At 49.1% G+C, this 24,422-nt stretch overlaps 2 protein-coding genes across 2 annotated transcripts in view; one reads left to right on the top strand and one right to left on the bottom strand.

Moving 5' to 3' along the window:
* Positions 1-761: 761 nt before the first annotated feature.
* On the top strand, positions 762-23,901 carry Pabpc1l (poly(A) binding protein cytoplasmic 1 like). Its single transcript, XM_026408300.2, has 14 exons — positions 762-954; positions 2,937-3,130; positions 6,326-6,441; positions 8,291-8,430; positions 8,583-8,677; positions 11,177-11,314; positions 12,525-12,620; positions 15,705-15,971; positions 16,678-16,768; positions 17,486-17,614; positions 19,345-19,451; positions 20,197-20,290; positions 21,399-21,529; positions 22,121-23,901. The coding sequence occupies exons 1-14, from the start codon at positions 762-764 to the stop codon at positions 22,187-22,189; spliced, it is 1,860 nt and encodes a 619-aa protein (XP_026264085.1). The 3' UTR covers positions 22,190-23,901.
* Positions 14,679-24,422, bottom strand: part of Tomm34 (translocase of outer mitochondrial membrane 34) — a 28,685-nt gene continuing 18,941 nt past the window's right edge. The window contains exons 7-8 of the transcript XR_003302548.2: positions 16,107-16,371; positions 14,679-15,178 (exon numbers count right to left, since the gene is read on the bottom strand). The gene's annotated coding sequence lies outside the window, so the exon portion shown is untranslated. The remainder of the gene's footprint in view (positions 15,179-16,106; positions 16,372-24,422) is intronic.

The following is a 24,422-nucleotide window of genomic DNA, read 5'->3' as shown; positions in this document are numbered from 1 at the left end:
GTGGGGCCACTTCCTTGGCCCTTTTCTGCTCTTGGGTCCCTATTGTTCCCACGCAAGTAAACCCCTGATGGGATGCAGGTGGAAGCCCTCCTCCACAGGTGGCAGGTGATGTCTCACCAAGAGGTCTCAGCGGTGGAACAGCCAGTTGCAAGGGAGGCCTGAAGGACAGGGATCCCCAGTTCTAAAGCAGCCTTTAGCCCCCAGTCACTGAGGTTTACCATTCCGGCACATTAGGGTGGGACTGGGTCGAGCTGGTTCAGAAAAACATTTCCGTAGGCAGGATAACAATCTGTACCCAAGTTGAAACAGCGTGTCTGGCTCAGAATTTTCCCCTCTGCAAGTGCAAAGCGCAAAAAGCAGTTTCTAATCCTTGACAAGAGGGAGACCCCGTTCATTTTACAGAGAAGGAAAATGGGTCCAGAAAGGCGCAGCGTGACTGGATTAGAACTCCGTCCGTAGCCTGCCCTTCCTGAGCTGCCCACCGGCGCCCGCAGCACCCTAGGTCGCCCGAGGCCCTCCTCCGCAGCGGGGTCTGAGATGTCTCGCACCTGCGACTTGAGATGGCTGAGGGCCCCCAGGTGGGGTGGGGCTGGGCCCCGGCGATTGGCTCGCTGGCCCGGGGGTGGAGGCGGTAAAGGGAAGGGGCGGCCCGGCGCGCAGGAGGGATAGTCCTGGGCCGCCGCAGGCTAGGTTCCTGCCTGCTCGGCGCGGGCCTCGCGGTGACCCGCTTCTCGTCTCCCCCGCACCCGGCTCGGTCCACCATGAACGCCGGCGGCCAGGGCTACCCGCTGGCCTCGCTCTACGTGGGCGACCTGCACCCAGACGTGAACGAGGCCATGCTCTATGAGACGTTCTCGCCCGCCGGCCCCATCCTGTCCATCCGCGTGTGCCGCGACGTGGCCACCAGGCGCTCGCTGGGCTACGCCTACATCAACTTCCAGCAGCCGGCCGATGGTGAGCCCCCGGGAGGGCGGACGAGAGGGGACGAGCCCCAGTCTAGAGAGACCCCCCCCAGGACTGGACGCTCGCTTAAGTGTTCCATTTTGCAGCCAGGGAAACTGAGGCGCAGAGATGCAGGGTCTTGGAAGGGGCTCGGTAGCTGGGGCGAGAATTGCAGTGACTGCATTGCTCCGTTTGTAGAGAAGAGAGATTAAGACCACGTGAAAACAGCTAAAGCCTTTGGGGTAGGGCAGACCTGACCCCCAAATAGACAGTTGTGGTTACTCAACCATTCTGAGCCCAGTTGCTTCTCCGCAAAATGGAGCTCATGTCTGCTTTCAGGAGTGGTTGTGAGGATGAGATTGGAAGCACCTGGGAAGGGAGGCGCCCAAGACAGCACTGCAGAAACCTGGGCGCCAGCCTCCCAGGTAGCCTGACATAAGGTCTACGCGGTGGCCTCCACTTTCCCCGAAAAGCCCTCTCGTCCAGCCGGTGTCCCAAGGCTGATAGGATTGATTAGACTTCGTTAGATGAGTAGGTCTGCACCTCTTTTGAGAATCGAGGACAAAAGAATAGGAGCTCTGCCACTGTGAGGTGAGCTGGGGCGAACGACCCCAGTATCCATGGGGCTAAGGCTTACTCCCCAAGAGAGGAAGAATGGAGAACTGTATAATCCCAATGAGTCCAACTTGGAAGGCTGAGCAAGAAGGATCCCAAGGTGGAGGTCAGCCTGGGCACGCTGGAGACTCTCTTTAAAAAAAAAAAAAAGGAAGTGGTTTGTGTGGGCCTGGGGATGTGACTCAAGGGTAGATCTTGCCTAGCATGGGGGAGGCCCTGAATTCCATCCCCAGAACACCCCCCCACACCCACACAGAGTAAGGAGATCTGGATTGAAAAATAGTGAATAATAGCTGTAATGCTGTGGTGTAACCCTCCAGAAACATGACTGAAAAAAGCCTGCCCCAGCCTCAGTCCACAAGAAGGTGGCTTTCTGCAGGGCTCCTGGGAGGATGGGCTCCTTCTCCTGAGCTGGGTTTGTGTGGCTGAACTGAATGCTTCCCCCTTCCTCTGTCCCGCCCCACCTGCTATATGGTGTTCCTGGCTTCCTAGCCCCTCTGCAAGCATGGCCAGTGTCCGCGGACCTGACCTTTTGGTCCCAGCTCATAAACGGGGGCGCTGAGCTGCAGGGAGCAGGAGTCTTGCCCCTGGCTGCCGATGCTGGGACTGGATGAGGGACTCCTTGAGGCTTGCTCCCCTGCTTCCCAGCTCCCTCTATGTCTCTGAAACTAGCAGAACCCCAAAGCAAAGGCAGTGTATTTATTATCTTGGAGGGACAGGCAGTGGCAGTGGCAGGAGGGTGAATAGGAGTGGCTGTTTTCAGACACACTGCCATCTACCAGACTTCTATTGCACATCCAGTGCAAAGTGCAAATGTGTCACATTGTATGCCTGACTTTTCAGACTGTCCAACAGGCTGGGGGTAGGTGACATTACTTCTTTTCTAGGTGTGCAAAGGAGGTATTGTCATTGTCCTTACTTTACAGGTGAGGAAACAGGCTCAGACAGGTGGCATTCACTTTCCTCAAAGCTGGACTGCCTGGGTGACACTGACTCTCAGCTCTGCTGTTCATCACCTTTGAGCTTTAATTTCCTTAAACTGCTGCCACCCCTTGTCATTTGGACCCCTCTGTTACATTCTCATCTACTCAGTGTGCTTAAGAGGACAAAATAGACCTGGCTCTGCCACTGACATTTCACTCTTCTAAGCCTCAGTTTTCCCTTCTGTAAAATGGAGATGGGAATCCTTGCTCACCTGGGTTTGGGGAGGTGGGAGTAGCACTGTGCACATTAATTTCTCAGCCCATCCCTCCTGAGCTTTTAGGCTCCTGTCTCAGGTGAGAACCACACAATGGCTGTTTTCCATCTCTAATTAAGTGTCATAGATGGTCAAGGTCAGGAAATTCCCTTAATCTGCTTCTTTCTTTCCTCCTGTCCAGCCGAGCGGGCACTGGACACAATGAACTTTGAGTTGATCAAAGGCCAACCCATCCGCATCATGTGGTCACAGAGAGACCCAGGACTCCGAAGATCAGGTGTGGGCAACATCTTCATCAAGAACCTGGAGGACTCCATCGACAACAAGGCTTTATATGATACCTTCTCCGCCTTTGGGAACATCCTCTCTTGCAAGGTGGGTGTGCCAAATACCTGTGTGGTGCAGAGCTGCCAACCAGCACTTCCCTTTACAGTTTAGAAGGTCCTTTCAGCACAGCCCCAGGTATACCAAGCACTTGAACTACAGCTGTTCTTCTCAGTCTGTCTCAACAGAACTAACAGAATCTCGGGCTGGGGTTGTAGCTCAGTGGTAGAGCACTCACCTAGCAAGTGTGAGGCTCTGGGTTCGATCCTCAGCACCACATAAAAATAAATAAGTAAAATAAAGAGATTTAAAAAAAAAAAAAAAAGAGCTAACAGAATCTACCTGTCAGCCCTCTGTGTGACCAGCCCCAAGTGGTGGCCATCAGCGACCACTGTCTATCTAGCTCTGCAGTTGGTGGTTTGTTCTGAACCCAGAGGGGCACTTTGGTTTGACCTGGGCTACCCTCCCTCCTGTGCTCCTTCTGCCTGATGGGAGGCCTCTGGGGTGTATGAAGCAGTGCTGGGCTGGGGGCTGGGAGCTGGGAGCTCGGCTTCCTCCCTGTGGCCTCCCACCCTCCAGTGGCCTAGCTTGGGCCCCCGTAGACAGAAGGTAGAAATTCACTGGGCCTTCTGAGTTGAACTCAGAACTAGGATACGAATATTTCTGCATGCTGTTGGCCAAGACGAGACTCCAGACCAGCCCACAGGCAGGGTGAAGAGTGAGGGGGCTAGAGATCACAGGACAAAGGCTGCAGGAAAGCCATGAATGGGGCTATCATGGCCATCAGTGTCCACATCTTGTTTTTGTTGTGCCTGCTGAGTACAAATGGAACCACTGAGCTGCACCCCCAGACCCTGCCACATCTTGTTGTTAAGGTTTCTTTGGGGGCTAGAAATGGAGCTCAGGGGTAAAGCACTTCCCCAGCATACATGAGGCCCTAGGTTTGATCCCCAGCACCAAAACAAAACAAAAGGATTTTTCTCCCATTGGCATGCAAGTTCACTCAAGAGTAGTGATCCTGTACTTAGTCACTGTTGCATCCCAGTATCTCAGCTAGCCATGAGCACATAATAGGTGCTCAGTAAATATTTGCTGAGTGGTGGGATGAATTATCATTTGAGAAGGTCTCTGATTGTTCTCACTTGGTCTATGAAGATGTTGAGCAGCAGAGGCCAGACAGCAGGTTGGTGTGTGCTGGCCAGAGGGCTTAAGCCTGGGTGTTCTGCCCCTGCATTGTATGGGGATGGCTGGCGAATTACCCTGCAGCCTCTGGGGCAACGCCTTCCTGGGGGCTTATGGCCATCTCTGTCTTGGAACTTTTCTGAGTGCTACTTTGTGTCAGGCACAATCCCTAAGTTCTAAGGCCTCATGCCTTCTCTCTGGATGAGGGACTCTCCCTGTGGTTCAGAGGAGCAGACTGAGACTTGAGGTATAGTAATATGCTGAAGTTCCCTGTGACAGAGAGGGGCTGTCAGATGGGCAAAGATGGGCTGCTCCCCATCTTTGAGAATCGGTGGAAGAGACGCTCTTCAGTAACAATGGCAGATTTGCTAAGTACCTTCTATTACGTGCTAGGTTTTCTGCACAATGGTCACATCCAATTTCCCTCCACAGCCCCTTAAATCACTGAGTTGCACTTGAGGACAGAGAAGTTGAGAGAGTTGGAGTCACTTGTCCACAGTTATGTTGCACTGGGGGTTGATTTTTAGTGGCAGAATCAGAATTTGAATTAGTGGATTTGCCACTGAAGAAAATTGAACAGGGATCAGTGTGTCTTTGCAGGCTACGGGCCTTGAGGTCCTCTGGGACTCTGAGGAGTAGATAGAAAGCTCCATGTGATGCAGGCAGGTCTTTGCAGACTTAATGAGGCTCTGTTGTGGGCCGGTTTAGAAACAAGGCTTACTGTGGGTCCCTAACCTTGGGAGCTCTTGGGCCAGTTGGAGATGGAATAGCTGGAAATCAGCTCTGAGGGAGAAGCATGGTGATCGTGATGGTGATAAGGAAGGAGAGAGCCATTTAGCTGTCAGAGAGGTTTCTGTGTCACTGTGGGAAGAGCACATGACCTGAATCAGGTTACCTAAGTGCCAAGCCCAGTTGCTTAGTTGGGAGCAACATAAGGTCAGACCATGGTCTGGGGCCAAATGTCCTGTGTTTAAACCCTGCCTCTTCTACTTCCTGGTTCCATGACCTTAGGCCTAAAAAGGTGACTTTGGTAGGAGGAACCTACCTCATAGGTTGTCATGAGGATAAACTGAGTTATGTGGAGCCAATGGAAGGACAGTTGAAGTACTGTCAGCAACGCATAGCAAGTAAAATAACTAAGAAGCTGTTTCTGCTGGCTGACCTTGGACAAGTCATTTATTTCCATTTTCCCTCTCCAACTCAGGTTGAGAATTGTCTGGGAGGTTTCTCCTAGCAAACATATCAAGAAGAGTATAGGATGCTCTTGCAGGTGTGCGACCCACAGTGGGGTCCCAGTCAACATTACTGAGTGTGGGTGGAAGAGCCCTGTCTGGGGCTGGGAGGTGGAGGGAGTGTGCTGGGCATGAGTTTGGATGCAGGATCAGTTGTGCAGATCTATTGGAAAGCCTCAGGCGCTGAGAATTTTGTGCGTAGGAGCCACTGGAGCTCAAACAGACTGGTCAGAATCACATTTTAGAAAGAGCATCCCAAGCTGGGCACAGTGGTGCACACCTGTAATCCCAGCTACCTGGGAGGCTGAGGTAGGAGGATGGCAAGTTTGAGACCAGGCTTAGCAATTTAGTGAGACCCTGTCTCAAAATAAAAAATAAATAAAAGGACTGGGGATGCAGCTTAGTGGTAGAGTGCCCCTGGGCTGAATCCCCAGTGCTATTGAAAAAGAAAACACAATGGGGGTTTGAGGACCTGCTGGCGTAGGAAGGCAGAGCTGGTCTGTGGTGTAGGCACAGTGTGCTCATTCTGAGTACTTGATTATCTTACGCAAGTGGATTGGTCTCTTTGAACTTCAGTTTCCCGTCTCTACAATGGTGCTGTTATGTGACACAGGATTATTTTCTATTTTTGGTGCTAGGGATGGAACCCAGGGCCTGTGCCTGCTAGGCAAGCACTGTCCCACTGAGCCACCCCAGTCCTCATGGGACCGTCTTTGACACGCGCAGAGCGAGCACACGGGGCTGGGCACTCATGATCATCTTTGTCATCCTTTTCTCCGGAACTCCGATTGGGGGTTGGATGTTCTGTCTGTCCTTCCTCCCTGTGGTCCAGGTGGTATGTGATGAGCACGGCTCTCGGGGCTTCGGCTTTGTGCATTTTGAGACCCATGAGGCTGCGCAGCAGGCCATCAGCACCATGAACGGGATGCTGCTGAATGACCGCAAAGTGTGAGTGGCTGTGCCCCGGGGAGGGACAGAGGCTGGAGGGACAGGACCGTGGCTCCCACCAACTAGGAAAGGTGGGCGCCAGACACTGAGCAGCAGTCTTCCCGAAGCATGACCTCAGGCAAGTTGCTTGACCTCTCAGGGCCTCTCTCCTAATGTCAAACTGGAGCTGATGTGGGGTGTTAAAGGGTTGTCCCCAGTCAGAAATGCAGTGACCATCTCGAAATTTGAGAGGGGATTTCAGCTGAAGGCCACGTCATCCATGGCCTCTGTGGTTTCATCTGTTTTCCAGTCTCTCAGTCTGGCTGTGCATTTTCTTTAAACCTTGTTTGTTTCATGGGATTTGGGGACAGAAGGAAAAGCAGCACATGCTTAGCCTGCCCAAGGCCGGTGTCAACCCTACTTTACAGATAGGGAGATACAGATGCTGGAGGGGACCTGCTTCTGGCTGCGCCCCTCCCCAGTGTGGATTCTGCCCATCTGGTGGCCCAGCCCTCAGTGCTGGGGAGTGAAGGCGGCTTTGAGCTGGGAGAGTACCTGGGGGCATTTTGCCAGGGTCTCTGGTGGCGGGGGTCCTATTGACAGGTCACACTGACCTAGGTGGGCTTTTACCAATTCTCAAAAAGGTGTCATCTTGCCTGGAGTGGAGGCTCATGCCTGTAATCCCAGCGTCTCGGGAGGCTGAGGCAGGAGGATCATGAGTTTAAAGCCAGCCCCAGCAATGGCAAGGTGCTAAGCAATTCAGTGAGACCCTGTCTCTAAAGAAAATACAAAGTGGGTCTGGGGATGTGGCTCGGTGGTCAAGTGTCCCTGAGTTCAATCCCTGGTACACCCCCCCAAAAAAAGTATCATCTTTGTTAGCAAGTATTAACTCAAATTTCCCTCTGCCGTTTGGTTTCCATCAGCACCAGCATTCCGTGTGCTTGGCTCTCTTCTTAGAGCGCCCCTAGATTCACACCTACCAGAGAGCTATGCTTTTATGTTTTGAGACGGCGTCTTGCTAAATTGATAAGGCTGTCCTCCAACTTGCAGTCCTCCTGCCTCACCCTCCCAAGTCTCTGAGATTACAGGCGTGGTGATGGCACATAGCTATGCTTTTTTTTTCCCCTTAAGGAGACATGCCAGCTCGGCATAATGGCGCTGTCTGGTGGCCCAGCTACTTGGGAGGTTAAGGCAGGCAGACTGTGTGAGTCTAGGCATTGAGACCAGCCTGAGCAACAGTGAGACTCTGTCTCTCTTTAAAAATAGAAATAAAATGGAAAAAGGAAAAAGGTACTCTCCGAGGTGTGTTTATGTGAACTTGGAAATTACTTAAAATTAATGTTGTATTTAAGGGATTTCAGCCCATCCCCCAGAGTGACATTGACCTTGTCTGATTGACTCAGTCCTGCTTTTCTAGTGCACTCAGTATGTATTAAATGAATAAGCAAAGCCTCATGATGTGATTTGGATCCCAGTTTCACAGGAATGAGCACTGAGGCTCCGAGAGGTGAAGTGACTTGCCCAGGGTTACACAGTGAGGTAGATGCAGACTGAGGATTCAAGTTCTTGTCTAAATCCCAAATTTGCCTCCTGTGCTCTTAGCTGCCTGGTATATGGTGTGTGTTTGTCACAAAATAAAGTCTTCTGGATCTTATGCTGGGGACAAGCTCTGAAACATAGCCCTTGGCTGTTGGAGAGTCTTGGACAGGTTCACCTACATGGAACGGCCCTGTGCAGTTGCCCAGTGAGGGAGGTGGAGGCTGGGAAGGACAGTGACTGGCACAAGTGGCCCAATGGTGCTGGGTGGCTTGGGGGTACGGGGAGGGGTGCTAAGATCTGGCCGCTGCCTGCCCTGGTGGTGTGTCCACAGCTTTGTTGGCCACTTCAAGTCTCGAAGAGAGCGGGAAGCCGAGCTGGGCGCCCGGGCCCTGGAGTTCACCAACATCTATGTGAAGAACCTGCACGTGGACACGGACGAGCAGGCCCTGCAGGACCTCTTCTCCCAGTTTGGTGTGTGGGTTCCCGAGGGAGGAGGGGTCCCCACTGCTCCTCTTCACACCCAGGTTTGCCATGAGGAGGGCCCTCCTGGGGCTTCCCGAGGTCAGGGAGGGAGCATCCTGGGGCTCCCCACCTCCCCTTTGAGCCAGGTCGATCCTTCCCAGGAAAGATGCTGAGTGTGAAGGTGATGAGGGACAACAGCGGCCACTCCCGGGGCTTCGGCTTTGTCAACTTTGAAAAGCATGAGGAAGCCCAAAAGGTAGGAGCTGCCCAGTGGCCCTGTTCCAGGGAAGAGGGGCAGAGCCAGGACCAGGAGGAAGGGAGATGGGGTACGGGCCTCTAGCCGCTGTGGAGGGGAAGAAGTTCCCCTCTATTGGGGCCAAGAGGGTGGGAGAGTCTGGCCCTTCTAGGCTGGGGGGCAAAGGCAAAGGCTCCATCCCCAAGGTCACTTCTAAGCCTTGCGGTTCAAAGAATTGAATACTGAGGCAGGGAAGCCAAAGTCCTCCTCAGACACAAGTCTTTACTAATGAACCAGCCACTTAAGACAGTTCCCTTCAACATTTCTCCTAACACAGTGTAAAAGATAAAAAACCCATGAAAAATCCTAGCCACTGAGTCAAGAAATGCTTGGGATTGACTTCTGATTCTTGTGGTTGAGCTAATGAAAATGCAGTTCAAAGTCCATAGATAACAGAGATAAGTTGCACAGAGGATGCGGAATTTTATGCAGTTAACTGGCCCTGCTAAATCCTTAGTTTAAGATACAAACATTTTCTTTTCTTTTTCTTTATTCTTGGGATTGAACCCAGGGGCACCTCACTGCTGAGCCACACCCCTAGCCCATTTTATTTATTTTTTATTTTTTAAATTTTTTAGAGAATTTTATATATATATATATAAAATGTATATATGTATGTGTATATATAATATATATATGTATGTGTATATATAATATATATATGTGTGTGTATATATAATATATATATGTGTGTGTATATATAATATATATATGTGTGTGTATATATAATATATATATGTGTGTGTATATATAATATATATATGTGTGTGTATATATAATATATATATGTGTGTGTATATATATTATATATATAATATATATAATATGTGTGTGTATATATATTATATATATAATATATATAATATGTGTGTGTATATATATTATATATATAATGTTTTAGTTTTCGGTGGACACAACATCTTTATTTTTATGTGGTTCTGAGGATCGAACCCAGTGCCCCATGCATGCCAGGCGAGCGCGCTACCACTTGGGCCACATCTCCAGCCCCAACCCATTTTATTTTTTTATTTTGAGACAGGGTTTCACTGTGTTGCTTAGGACCTTGCTAAAGTTGCTGAGGCTGATCTTGAATTTGTGATTCTCCTGCCTCAGCCTCCCAAGTTCCTGGGATTACAGGCGTGTGCTGCAATGCCCAGCCAAGACATAAATGTTCATTAAAAAAAAAAAAAAAAAAAACTTACAGGGCTGGGTTTGTGGCTCGGTGGTAGAGTGCTTGTCTAGCAAGGGCGGGGCCCGGGTTCAATCCTCAGCACCACATAAAAAAAATAAAGATATTGTGTTATGTACATCTACACCTAAAAAATGAAAAAAAAAAACTTACAGTCCTCAGTTAGCAAAAAGGATTCTTTCGTACTGTGAAATACCGATATGAAGTGATGATTACAATTGTCCTTTTGTGTGTGTGTGTGTGTGTGTGTTACTGAAGATTGATCCAGGAATGCTCTACCTCTGAGCTACATCCCTGGACCTTTTTTATTTGAGACAGGGTCTTGCCAAGTTGCCCAGACTGGCCTCAAACTTTCAATCCTCCTGCTTCAGCCTCCCAGGTAGCAGCTGGAATTACATGACATGATTACAGCTGTGCCTTCATGCCCAGCAGTAATCGTGTCATTTGCTTGCTGCTCTGTTCAAATTGTCCACATGTAGTTGCAGTAAGAACTTGAATTTCAGATATTTTCTAGCAGACTTTACTTTTTAAAGCAGTTTTAGGTTCACAGCAAAATTGAGTGAAAGGCACAGGTATAGGTATACTCCCTTTACCCCTACACATACCTGGCCTCCCTTATTGTCAGTGTCCCCCAACAGAGTGACATACTCATTATAGCTGATGAACCTGCACTGGCGCATGGTTATCACAGGACATGTGCTCATTGTCTCACTACCAGTGTTTCACTGCCCTAAGAAACTGTGCTCTTTCACCTTCCCTACCCACCAGCCACTGGCCAACACTGATCGTTTGTACTGACCTCAAAGTTCTGCCTTTTCCAGAATTCATATAGTGGAAATCATATAGCATGTAGCTTTTACAGGTTGGCTTCTTTCACTGAGTAATATGTATTTAAAATATGGGAATACTTGAATATATTTAAAATAATTAAGTTTTAAATATGGTTCAGTGGTAGAGCACTCACCTAGCATGTGCGAGTATTGTGTCCAACTACAACTATATATATATATAAATATATATAAATTTTTAATTTAAATAAGGGAAACTTTGCGGACTTCAATTTTTTTAAAAAATAGAGCCCTACTCAAATTTTAAATATCTATAATTCACTTTGCAAAACTTTTCAAATGACCTTTATCCGGTACTAATGATCCTGAGCAAGGAAGGCCAGAGTAGTTTGCAGGGAGTTCCCGCTAGGCCCAAAGGCAGGGCTGGAGACCAAGAAGATGGCCAGGTCTGGGTGGTTACCAGGTGTTTGCTCCCCTCCCCAGGCTGTGGACCAAATGAATGGGAAGGAGGTGAGCGGGCTACTGCTGTATGTGGGCCGAGCCCAGAAGCGGGCAGAGCGGCAAAATGAGCTGAAGCGCAGGTTCGAACAAATGAAGCAGGACAGGCAGACCCGCTACCAGGTGAGCCCAGGCGTTCGTGTGGACAAAGGGCTCTACATATTCCAAATCCCCTAGAGGAAATCCTACTCCAGGCTACGAATAATTAGGCCAAATGTGTCACATTCAAAGGTGGAATGTGGTGCAGTCATTAAAATTATACTAAGTAAGGGGCTCGAGCTGTGGCTCAGAGGTAGTGTGCTTGCCTGGCATGTGGGAGGAACTGGGTTCAATTCTCAGCACCACGTATAAACAAAAAATAAAGGTCTATCAACATAAAAAAAAATTTTTAAAAACGTTTTAAGTTAATTCATGTAATTAAAATTGTAGATCAGTACAATTTAAGCCTTCTTTGGGAAATGAATCCCTCAAAAGTTTTTAATATAAGTTCTAGGTCCTTCATGGAGAAGGGTGTGTGTTCTCCATATATACCTACACCCACGCGCGCGCAGTCCATCCTCAGTAGCGCACAGTGAGGAGCAGTTTTTCCTCTCTACACTAGGGACGTTTGGCAGTGTGTGGAATTTTCAGTGGTTGTGTTTTGGGGGCAGGGTGCTACTGGGTACAGGCCAAGGACACAATATGGGCAAGCAGGATATACAACTGTACAATGGTGGGGTCTCAATTCTGTTGTGTGTTCACACACTTTTGTGCTTGGGCAGTCTGGAAGGAGGACATTGAGGTCCTGGGGGCAGCTGACATTCAGTGCCAAGGAGCCAGGGGTCTGAGGTTAGACCACCTGGGTCAGTCCTGTCAGCCACTTCCAGGCTGTCTGGTCAGAGGCGATGCACTTGACCTGTTGATGCTTCAGTTTTGATGTGTGTGAAATGAGGATTAAAGTCTCCTTCTCTTAAGGATTAAATGTCAAAATGTGTGAAGGACCTAGGGGTGTGCCTGGCACCAGGGGAGGGTCAACTTACTTGGTTCTGAGCCAGCAGGCGTGAGTGGCAGCTGGCCCTGCCTGGGAGGAGCTCTGTGTCCCCCATCTATAAAATGCGTAAAGCCCATGGGGAGGTGGGGACCCAGGCAGGTGTATGAGAACTACCCGGGCTGCAGCTTCTGGGTAATGGGCATGGGCATGGGCATGGGCATGCTGAGCCATGGGAGCCTGAGAACAGGAGGCTGGGCTGGCAGGGCTCCCAGGGACTCTTGTGTCCATGGCAGCCCGATGTCGTCCTGAGGCGATCTGGGGCTTGAGGCGGGAGGGCGAATCAAGCAGTGCCCTTTCCTATAGGGCGTGAACCTGTATGTGAAGAATCTGGATGACTCCATTGATGACGAGAGACTGAGGAAAGTGTTCTCTCCCTACGGAGTGATTACCAGCGCGAAGGTGAGGGCCGGGACGTGTCCAGGGCACAGCCTCCCCTTCACCCTCCCATCCCCGCACGCCCACCAGCCTCTCACTGGGCATTTGGGGAGTTGGTGCTGGGCTTTTTAGGGCTCTGTCTGACCCTATTGGAGCTCGTAATCCATCTGCAGCCTTGTCTAGGTTGGAGGGGAAGAAAGTAGACGTATAGTCTACTACTGGATTTGTTAGGGTGCACTGTAACAACATTTATTGAGTACCTGCTGTATGCCAGATTCTGGAAATTTATGTCTTAAAATTTCTGTGGACCTTTGTTTTCTGGCTTTGGCCAATGACATAACCCCTCTGGGCCTCCGTTTTCCTATCTGAAAAATGAGAGAATTGGGTTGTATTGGTTTTCCACACATTCTTCCCCATTTATTGAGCACCGTGTGCCCACCCCTGTGAGACATCCGAGATGTGAAAATGGTCCTCCTACTCAGTAGCTCTAGGACCCTGACCAGGAGTCTTAACTTCTTAGCCTTATCTCTTTAGAGCCATGGGCTCACTACATGGTGCTCAGCCCTGGCTTCTTGAGGATCGCCTGGAAAGTTCTTCAGTACAGACCTGGATCAGACAAACTGAATGTAGATATCTGGAGGCAGGGCTTGGGCACCTTTTGAAAAGTCCCCAGATGGTTTTAAGATGACCCATGGCTTATTCATCCCACCCTGTGGGAAGCATCTAGGAACATACCAGGTGTGTTCTGGAACAGACTGGTATGTTCTGTTAACAGCCTTTAAATACTGTGAACTCATAAGAACGGGGGATGCTGGAGGCAAGGCTAGGTGGGACAGAGGGAGGCTTCCTGGAGTAGCAGTGGCAGCAGGGTTTGACTTGTCGGGCTCTGTGGGTGGGAATTCGGAACAGTGTGGGTGATGGGGCCAGGGACCTGCGCATATGTGATGGTTGGGGTCTTAGAAAGGGATCTAGAATTTCTCTCGATGTTGAATCCAATCTTAAACCCTTCAGGGAGCCTGGTATCTGGGGAAGATTCTCATTTGCAATGGTGGAGAGGTAGAGACCTTTTGAAAAATGAGACAGGAAGCTATGGGATCAGGTCCTGCTTTTAGGAAGTGCAGTACCCTTGGTGCAGCATTGTACTGGAAAGCTGGGCTCTTCGAGTTCCTTAGACCTACATCTAAATCCCAGCCCTACCATTTCCCAGCTGGAGAACCTGGGCATGTGAGTGCCTTTCAGACTCTGTTTACCCACCTGTGAAATGGAAGCAACATCATCCCTCGGGAGGCTCCCGAGTGCTGCGCATAGAGCTGCATCCAGAGCACGTGCAGTCCATGTGCAGCAGGCCGGAGTGGCTGTGATCATCGGGCACACATTGTATTTAATTTAAGGAGATTCACTGACATCGAGGAGTCCTTGAACAAAGGACATATATAAATCTGGATGGCTCGGAGTTGAGGGACACCTGGGGTGATCATCTTTTCAGTAGGCCAATCAGGTTATGAGGATTTTATGTAATTTTATATATTTTCCATTTTATATAAAGTAGTGATTATGAGAATTGAGTTGATGTATAAACTAACTACTATAAATACTTAGTCCATAGTCAAGTTCATAATAAATTCTGCATGTTTACTAATTATCATTACCATTGTTTTTACCTATCAGGTTTTTTTTTTTTTTTTTTTTGCTACTGGGGATTGAACACAGGGCATTCTACCAGTGAGCTACATCCCCAGCCCCTTTTTATTTTTATTTATATATATTTTTTTTTTACCAGGGATCGAACCCAGGGGTGCTTAACCACTGAGCCACATCCCCAGTCCTTCTTTATATTTTATTTAGAGACAGGGTCTCACTGAGTTGCTTAGGGACTCACTAAGTTGCTGAGGCTGGCTTTGGGATTCTCCTGCCTCGGCCTCCAGGTGTTCCTGGCATCCTATTAACAGTTCTTAACAGTATTTTTGTGTCAACATCTCTGTCTGGTGAGCCTGTGGATCCCTTCTAATAATATACCAGTTTTATTGAAGTATGACATCAAAATACTAAAATGTCAGAAGTAAGTACTACTTGTTTTTTTATTGCGGTGCTTGGGATTAAACCCAGGGTCTTGTGCACGCAAGGCAAACACTCTACCAACTGAGCTATATCCCCAGTCTAGTAAGAACTTCTTTATTAACACATCAACCTAAGATCTATCAGGGTAGCAGAGTAAATGACAGTTTGAGATCAGCAACATTATGTCATGATTTCTCTTCACCATAGTCATAGGCCTGGTTAAAATTGCCATGATATTTTTCTTTTGTTGCCCATATTCATAATGGGAGGAAATGCTAGTGTAGAAATAAGGCTGTCACTTTTCCCCATTAAGTTCACAGCCCCTCTGAATTCTATAATGACTTCCCTGGGTGGGGGGATCTATGGGTTCCCAGTTATACTGTGGGGTGGCAGTTTGAAAGTCACCAAGTCAGAGCACAGGCTCTGAAAGGGCAGGTGTTGGAAAGAGCTCTAGCCCTTTGAGTGTGGGAGCCCGGGCAGTGTCTCAACCTCAGGAAAGCTTACCCACAAAACAGGGAGAGATCCTGGAAGAGAAAAAATATTAGTTAAAAAAGTGAAATCCAAATGAAGTGTAGAGTGGGCGGGGAGGTGTCATGGTTAATCACATTGCATCAGGGTCAGAGTCTGGACAAATGTGCCTTGCTAACTTAGGGAGGCTGCGAGGGACCCAGGGCTCGGTACTGTTCCTGTAACTTTTCTGTAAGTCTGAAGTTACTCCAAAACAATGAGGCCATTTTATAAGGCTGAGAATATCTTCCCCAAACTCCTAAAGAACTTGGCCCAGGGCCTTGCAGAGGCCTCTGGCTGTGTCTGGGTCCCTTTGTTCCCATAAAGTGGGAGCTGCAGGACCTCCCTCACCGGGAGGCTGTGCACGTGAGCCTCATGTAAAGGCACGCAGTGTCTGGCACACAGTGGCCTCAGTCAACACAGGGTGCACAGCTTGTCCCCTGAGCACAGGTTTCTCACGGGGCTTCCTGGGGGAGGAGGGGAGCACAGCTCAGGAGTCTTCCTCCTCCATCCCCAGCAACCCTTGTCTTGTCTTGCTTTTAGGTGATGACAGAGGGTGGCCACAGCAAGGGGTTTGGCTTTGTGTGTTTTTCCTCTCCAGAAGAGGCAACCAAAGCTGTGACAGAGATGAATGGGCGCATCGTGGGCACCAAGCCTCTGTACGTGGCATTGGCCCAGCGCAAAGAGGAGCGGAAGGCCATCTTGACCAACCAGTACATGCAGCGCCTCTCTACGGTGCGGGCTCTGGGCCGCCCCCTTTTGGGCTCCTTCCAGCAGCCCTCCAGCTACTTCCTGCCCGCTCTGCCCCAGGTGACAGTTTGCCCGCAGCTCCCGCCACACCCTTTCCCTGACAGCCAGGTAGAGCAGGAAGGCGGGAGCTTCCAGGGAGAGCTTCTGTTGAAATTCACTAGGCAGCTGTCCCAACCCCTGAAGCTGTCACCTCACCTGTAAAAGGTGGAGTACCCAGGAGCATCTCCCCGCCTGAGAGAGTCTTGAATCGCTTGTGCAGAAAGACTTTCTTTGGTCAGATAAGTTGAGGAGATGTTGCATCAAACAAAAGGAGCCTCCATTTCTTTACCACATCCATATCCTGCCCGAACACGCTGACCCCACGGTGGCCCCCAGAGGGGGGAGCAGGAGGCTTTCCTCGGTTCGTGGTGGTTTGTGTGGGTGCCTGTTAACACCTCCCTGCGCTGCCGTGCTGAGGAACCTGGTTGGGAAAGGACCTCATGGGACTTACAGGAAGTAGGAAGACATAAGCCATTGAAGGCCACAGGGTTGGTGACATGCCCTCTCAGCTGGCACAGATCTGAGATCTAGGCCTGATAAGGAGCAGGGATTGAAATCTGAGATCTTTCCCTAAAGGGTCCTCATGAGAGAGGAAGGAGCCCTTTACTAACCTGTTCCCTAGAGGGGACAGTAGAGTTCCTGCAGTAGTGTCCCTGGAAGGATGAGATTTCTCACCTGGCCCCTCTATTGCTGAGCCCCTCATTCTAGGTCCTCTTCTCCCCCACAGCCTCCGGCCCAGGCTGCGTACTGTGCCTCTGGCTCCATGGCCTCCATCCAGCCTGCCCCCAGGTGGACAGCCCAGCCACATAGACCTTCATGTGAGTGACCCAGCCCCCACACCCCCAGCCCAGCTATGGTTATGGGCCCCAGAAGCAGTGTGTAACACAGGGTCAAGCCATTTCACCTCCCTTGAGCCTCAGTTTCCTCTTCTCAGTGTGGGCCTGAATGAGTGTGCATGAAGCCCCCAGAACAGCAGCAAGGCTGTAGAGGACATGCAGGGTGGCCACTGTCCTTATCTCCAAAGACTTCTCTCATTTATAGCCGAACAATCGGGAGGCTAAGGCCCTAAGCAACTCAGCAAGACCCTGTCTTTAAATTAAAAAAGAAAAAGGGGTGGAGTGGGCCCCCCGGCGCCCCCCCCCCCCCCGCACTGGGGATGTGGCTCAGTGGTTAAGGCCCCTGGGTTCAATCCCCAGTACAAAAAAAAAACAACAACCTTGTAACAAATCTGAGAAAATGAAACTCCTCTGGCTACACTGCTGATGACCTTCCTAAGAGCCAAGTTCACATTCACTTAAAACTGTCTTAGGGGAACTAAGGTGCATGACCCCAGCACTTAGGCATCTTGGGGCTTTGGGCAGACATGAGCTGGCTTTGTCACTGAAGATTTCCATACTCCCACTCCCTGGAGTTTTGGGTTGGAGTCACTCATCTCTCTGCTGTCAATTTGTAGTTCCCCTTCCCGGCCCCGGACCCTTCAGAGCATGGTGATTATAGCCCATAAACTTTCTCTCTCCATTTCTCTGTGCTGCAAGCCGTCTGTCCTCCAGCTGCTGCAATGGTCCGGCCAACAGGCATGTCTCGGCACCCCCGGGCCCACGCTGGCAGTGTCAGTCAGGCCTCCACCCAGGAGCTCCACCCGGTGCACCACACCCAGAGAGTGGGTGAGTGTGTGCAGGGCCAAGAGGACTGTGGGTGTGAGGAAGGTAGGCAAGTCTTGGTGCTGAGGTTGGCCTTGGAGGGAGTAAGACCAGTCTCCATAGTGACCTTGCCTCCTGGTAAGCCAGGCTGACTCTGGAGGCCATGCATGTATGTGGAAGTTAGCTTGGCCCCCAGCTCCTGGGACTTGCTCACTCTGTGGTCCTAACTACTGTCCCTGACCACCTGTTCTTTAAAATGGGTGTAAGAATAGCGAGTCCCTTTTGTGAGGACTGAGAACACACAGCCAGGAGCTAGATCTTAGGACTGCAGTGGCTGTGCACACGTGTGGGCTTTGGCTGCAAGGCAAGCATAGCCATTGCTTCACTCAGCAAACCTCCTCATGTGAGTCCGTGTGCTGGTCCTGCGCTTGGCATCTGGGGCTTCTGTATGAACAAGCTAGACTGAGTCCTTGGCCTGAGGTCACTGCCAGGCCCTGACACCCTGCTTTTTTCTTTTTATTGTGGTAAAATATACATAACAATTTACCAGTTGACTTTTTTTTTTTTTTGGGTACTGGTAGTTGAACCCAGAGCATTCTACCACTGAGCTACATTCCCAGTCCTTTTTATTTTCAAACAAGGTTCCACTAAGTTGCTAAGGCTGGCCTCAAACTTGTGATCCTTCTGCCTCAGCCTCTCAGAGTTGCTGGGTTAATAGGCATGCGCCATTGTGCCCAGCATCACTTAACCTTTTTTTTTTTTTTTTTTTTTGGTACTGGAGAATTGAACCCAGGGGCTTAACCACTGAACCACATCCCTAGGCCTTTTTATTTTTTGACACAAGGTGTTATTAAATTGCTTAGGGCCTTGCTGAGTTACTGAGGCTGGCCTCAAATTTGCGATCCTCCTGTCTCAGCCTCACAAGTTGCTGGGATTATAGACGTGTGCCACCACGCCCAGCTCCCTTACTCATCTTGAAGTGTACAATTCAGTGGCATTTAGTGCATTCAAAGTGTTGCAGCCATTGCCACCATTCACCTGCAGAACTTTTCCTTGCAAAACAAATTATATATCCATTAAACCCTAACTCCTCACTTCCCCCCACCCTCCATTCCCTGGAAACCACCATTCTACTTTGTCTCTGAGAATTTGACTATACCAAGTATTTCATGTAAGTAGAATTATATAAATGTGTCCTTTTGTGACTTATTTCACTTAGCACAGTATCTTCAGGATTCACATATGCTGTGGCATGTGTCAGAATCTGTCTTTTTAAAAAAAAAATTTACTTATTTATTTATTTTTATATACTGCTGAGGACTGAACCCAGGGCCTCACATGCAAGGCAAGCACTCTACCACTGAGCTACAACCCCAGCCCAGAATCTCCATTCTTTTTAAGGCTAAATAATATTCCATTGTACACATATGCCACGTGTTGCTCATCCAGTCATCTGTGAGGGACACCTGAGCTGCTCCCACCTGCTGGCCGCTGTGCACATGAGTCACAAACCTCCGAGACCCTGCTTTCCATTCTTTTGGGTACATACCCACAGCGGAACTCTTGGGTGATTTGGTGATTCTCATTTTTTGAGGAACACTCATGTTACATGTTTTTCCACAGTGGCTGTTTTTTGCACTCCTGTCAAGAGTGCACGAGTGTTTCAATTTCTCTATGCTAACCAACACATTATTTTCTGTTTGGGGTTTTGTATTGTGGATAGCAGCTGTTTGAACCCTGTTTATTTTTTACAGCCAACATTGGTACCCAGACGATAGGACCCAGTGGGGCAGGATGCTCTACACCAGGCCGGCCTCTCCCACCATACAAATGTCCCTCAACTGTACACAGTACCCGTGGGGTAAGACTGGCCCAGCTGCCTGCCCTACTCTGGGCTATGGGAATCCTGGCTCAGAACCTTGGCTAATGTGTTGGCTTATAAAGTTCCATTAACTAATGTGTGCAGCAGAAGGGGAAAGAGGGCCAGGGTCATATTTTATTTGCTAATTATGATTTGCTCTGCCTAGGTTATAACTAAAATTAATTTGGATTTCTGTAGTATTTCTGTTGAACATCAGTGAAAGGTATTCTAAGAATATACTGAGTATTGAAGGGATGTGATTAAGTATCAAAATAGGACTAAAAATATCTACTATCATTTAATGAAAGACTGTGTATGTATTTTCCTATCAAAAAGAGGCCTCAAATTCAACACTATCATATCCTGTCTAGAATTCTAATGTGCCTAGTTGAACTATCTTTTGCATTTGAACAAGAGTGGTCTTTAAACAGCAAAAACACTTTTTAAAATTACCAACCTGTGAAAGGGTGTCCATAAAGCTACCTGATACGGTGCTTTACCTGGCACTTAGTGATTAGTGATGCATGACTTTCATTTGGTAACAGATTAGGGGCATATATGGGGTCATAGCACATCTAAGTCTTCTAACCCGTGTGCTCTTGTTAGGGACTCTGCCCCACCTGATTGTCCAGACCTTATCCCCGGCTCCCCTCTTCCAGAACCTTCCTGGAGGCCTGTGTTCACATAGTATTTGGAGGCCTTTCCCATCCCTGTGGTTAAGGGACATGTCCCTGGCACTGTATAGGTCCAGGAGCCTGCTGTGCACGTGCCTGGCCAGGAGCCCCTGACCGCATCCATGCTGGCTGCAGCGCCCCTGCATGAGCAAAAGCAAATGATTGGTGAGTGGCTGACACCCCTACATTCGTGCAGCAAAAGGAGGGCTGGGAGCTGATAAGACTGCTGGGAGCCTCACAGAGCTGCCCAGCGATCTCACCCGATCTGCTTCTACCCTAGTCTTAAAACTCTGGTCAGCCCAGGCTTTTTCCAGTTCTGCTGTTCTGACTGACTTGGTGAGACACACCCCAGATGTAGAGAGGGCCAGGATCAGGAGGCACCATAAGAAAGCGGACAACCTTGAGTTGAGGCTGAGAAATGGCCCAGGGGTGTTACAGTTTGTTACCAAATTTAATCTGTGTCCTGGTGCCTACTGCAGGGAGGTGCAAAAAATCTGTGCACAGGACTCTTGAATTCCTGGTTCACTTCTGTCCATGACATGAGTCTGGGTGACTGAATGGGCAGGCTTGTTCCTGATTGGCAGCATCTTCCCTGCATGGTCATGGAGATCTTCCGGCTGAAGGCCTTAGATACTTCCACACCGCTCATCTCTCGGTTTATTTATTAGGGTTTTGCCATTCTATATCCCATCCCATCTGCTATAAAATTTTTTTGAATGTGCTTAACAAAGGCAGAAGTTTTTCTTAGGCGGTCTCTGTAAACATTCCCTTATGGGAAGACCCTTATCCCACCATTTAAGATCCCAATCCTGGCTGGACCCTCCATGTGCCTGACGCCAACACTAAGACTTCTTGTTAGAAATCCTTATAGTGGAAAATGAATTTGCCCTATGATTTGTTTTCCACCCTCCAAAGAAACTCCCAAGTTCAGCATTATCATATTCTGTCCAGAATTTCGATGTATCTAGTTAGAACTATTTCTTGCAAAATGAACGAGTGGTCTTTAAAGAGCAACTGACTTTGTGTTAGGCCCTGTGCTGTAATTACTTCATATACATTATCAAATTTGATTCTTCAAACTGTCCTTTAAGGCAGGGTTTGCCATGGGCACTATGCAGCTGAAAAAAGAAGTTCCCAGTAAGTGACACAGCCTAGAAGGAGCACTGGGTTAAGAACCCAGATGTCCTCGCTGCTCCACCCCTGACACCACTCTTGGGTGCTGGGCTATGTATGGGCCAGGTGTGGCATAAGCCATCAGAGCTTGTCCACACAGGGGAGCGTCTTTACCCGCTTGTCCATAACGTACACAGCCAGCTGGCCGGCAAGATCACAGGCATGCTGCTGGAGATCGACAACTCGGAGCTGCTGCTCATGCTGGAGTCTCCAGAGTCCCTCCACGCCAAGGTAGGTCGAGCCTGGTCAGCAGGACAGCCAAGGACAAGGCCTGTCCCAGCTATGAGGCCAGAAGAAGTGGATCTTCTTGCTCTCACTCCTTGAAGGCCTGCTGAATGTTGGTGTGGGAGAGGGCTTCCCCCCCACTTTGGTACTGGGGATTGAACCCAGGGGTGCTTTCCCACCAAGCCACATCCCCAGCCCTTTATATTTTATTTAGAGACAGGGTGTCTTGCTAAGTTGCTTAGGGCCTCACTAAGTTGCCAAGGCTGGCTTTGATCTTGTAATCCTCCTGCCTCAGCCTCACAAGCTGTTGGGATTTCAGGCATGCATCACCACACCTGTGGGAGAGGGCCTTAATTGAGGGTGTGCTACTTGAGGTTTTGGTATAAGGAACTATATTCTGACTCGGTATAAGGGTTTTTTCCAGTGTCCAGCAGTGTACCTCTATCTTGACAAGGTGACCGTGGGGCAAGGGATCTTGCAAGCAGCAGTGGATGAGGGGTTCACAGACCCTTTCTCATGCTGAGGTGGGGGAGGCCAAGGCCCTTTTGGGATCCTTCTGAGAAGCTGTGTTAAGCCCCTTCTACTTGTGTCTCGCAGATAGAAGAGGCTGTGGCAGTGCTGCAGGCACACCAGGCCATGGAGCAGCCAAAGGCATACATGCACTGAAATCAGGTGGGTGGCTGTGCAGGGAGGACAGGGATACAGCAGCTGAGTTCAGAAGCAGCTGTGGACAACTGGGCCTCAGGCTGCCTCTCAGAAACTGAGAGCTGTTATGTTGTTGGCTTTGAGGCATCGAGGAAGCTGAGGAATCATGAAGAGTCAGGGAGGTGCTCTTGTAGCAACTGCCCTACTGGCCTCATGCAGAATGGTCTGGGCTTCCCCTGGACACTGGCTGGCTCCATCAGCTGAATACTGGATGTCTGCTATCCTGCAGCAATGATTTTTTCCCTTTCATTCCCAGAAAATGGATTCCTTACTCCTGTGGCTGTCAAGAGAAACAGCATCTCCTGCTCTCAGCTCTGAGGCCCTGTGAACTATAACTTATTTCCCAACTGGACTGAATCTTTACTTGAGCCCTGTATATGGAATGAAGGCTGTCACCAAGTCAGCCATTTCCCTTTTGTTCTGTGCATTAAAAGTGCTGCAAAATCTGGCCTCTTAGGAGGCTTTCTTGAGCCTGAGGGAGTTGGGGGCAAAGAAAAGAGCAGACTTGACTGGGGCTTTGATGTAAGAAATAGAACCCCCCAAAGCACTAACATACACAGGGTGCATACACTAGAACCGAACTATCAGGAATTGAGTTAGGCTACTTGTAGTAGCTCCAAATTAGAAATGACTAGCCCATCAGGAGTGCAGTGGATGGTTAAATGGGTATCATACAATGGACTGAGAAAGTGGGAAAAAGCTACAGTGATGTATGGCATTTCTGGACCCCTAGCTTGAGCAAACAGCTGGCAAACACCTGAGAAGCAAGAAATTGCTTCCAGGCCCTGGGCTGCTGGAGGAGTTGTGTAATTAAATGTAGGAATGTTAGGATGCCTTCCCAGATTGTGGTCTCCTTCCCCTGCAGGAAACTGAAAAGTCTCTGAAGAAGGTTCTTTGGGATAATTAGTCCTCACCTCCCATCAGGGATGTAGACCCCAGTTTTATGACCTCCCCTGTTATCAGGGCAGCCAAAGGATAAGGGCAAGGATCACAACCCAGCACATGAGTACTGCCATAAGTTCCCCAGCAATACATCCAACTGAGTCTTCAAGGTTGTACTGATATTCTGTCTTAATTCCTCTCTCTGTTCTCTATAAATGTTCTATTTTTGGAGATGAGACCTAATTTGCCCATACTGGCTTCAAACTTGTGATCCTTCTGTTTCTGCCTCCTGCATAGCTCAAACTATGTGCCACCACACCTGACTCACAAATGCTATTTCAAACTTTCTCCACTCCTCAAGCTTCTGGCCCCATATCCCCTGTGCAGACTTTATCTTCTCTTCAAATGCTGAATGCTAGAATTTCTTCAGGCCCTCTCCTCTTCGGTATCTGATAATGGCATCTTCAATTTGCACCTGCTCTAGGATGACTCTTGGAGACTCCTGGGTTACAGGTCTCATGTTATCTGCCGTCAACCTTTTTTTTTTTTGGGTGCTGAGAATTAAACCCAGGGCCTATTACATGCTAAGCAAGCACTCTACTATTAAGCCACATCCCCAGCCATCTACCATTAACACTTCCAACTTGTCTAAAATGAAGCTCACGATTCGATGTGCCTCTCCCCCAATTCTGTGGCTCTCCCTTCCAGTGGTCTGTGTTTTAACAGATGGCCCCACCCTCATTCTGTTGCAAAAGCCCCAATCAGGGTTCCCCCACCCCCTGTGCCACTTCACTTTCCCGCCTCATCTTCCACATGAAATCTATTAATTTTGACCCCCCCCCACTCTCATCTTTCTACTTCTAAATCCACTATCCCCACCCTAGTCCAAACTCAGAGGGACTCTGGCAATAGCCTCTCAGTGGCTTCACTACATCTGCAATGACCACTCTCCCATGCCCTCCACCACACAATCAGAAAGCTTGCCTCAGGATGCGCATCTTTCCTCTCAGCCTGCGAAAGACCTTCAGTAGCTTCCTACTGTTTGTGCAGGGTCTCAGGTTTTGTCCTTGCTCTCTCCGGCTCCCACATGGGAATTGGAAGAAGACTGTCATTCCCATGAAATGACCTTGTCTTAGGATAGGGGGTAGAATTCATTTATGGCTAGTAAGACAGTAATATTGACAGCTGTCCCTTTCCTAGAAATGTTAACCTATCACATGTAGAAATTTTAATCTTCATAGCCTCTCAGGAGATGGACGGTGATAACTTTCAAACACAGGTGATGACAAAGCTTACCATGATATTCTCTATA

The sequence above is a fragment of the Urocitellus parryii genome, chromosome 6, assembly GCF_045843805.1.
Source record: "Urocitellus parryii isolate mUroPar1 chromosome 6, mUroPar1.hap1, whole genome shotgun sequence".
Lineage (NCBI taxonomy): Eukaryota > Metazoa > Chordata > Mammalia > Rodentia > Sciuridae > Urocitellus > Urocitellus parryii.
Note: the sequence above shows the minus strand (reverse complement) of the source record. Positions and strands in the feature narration are given on the sequence as shown.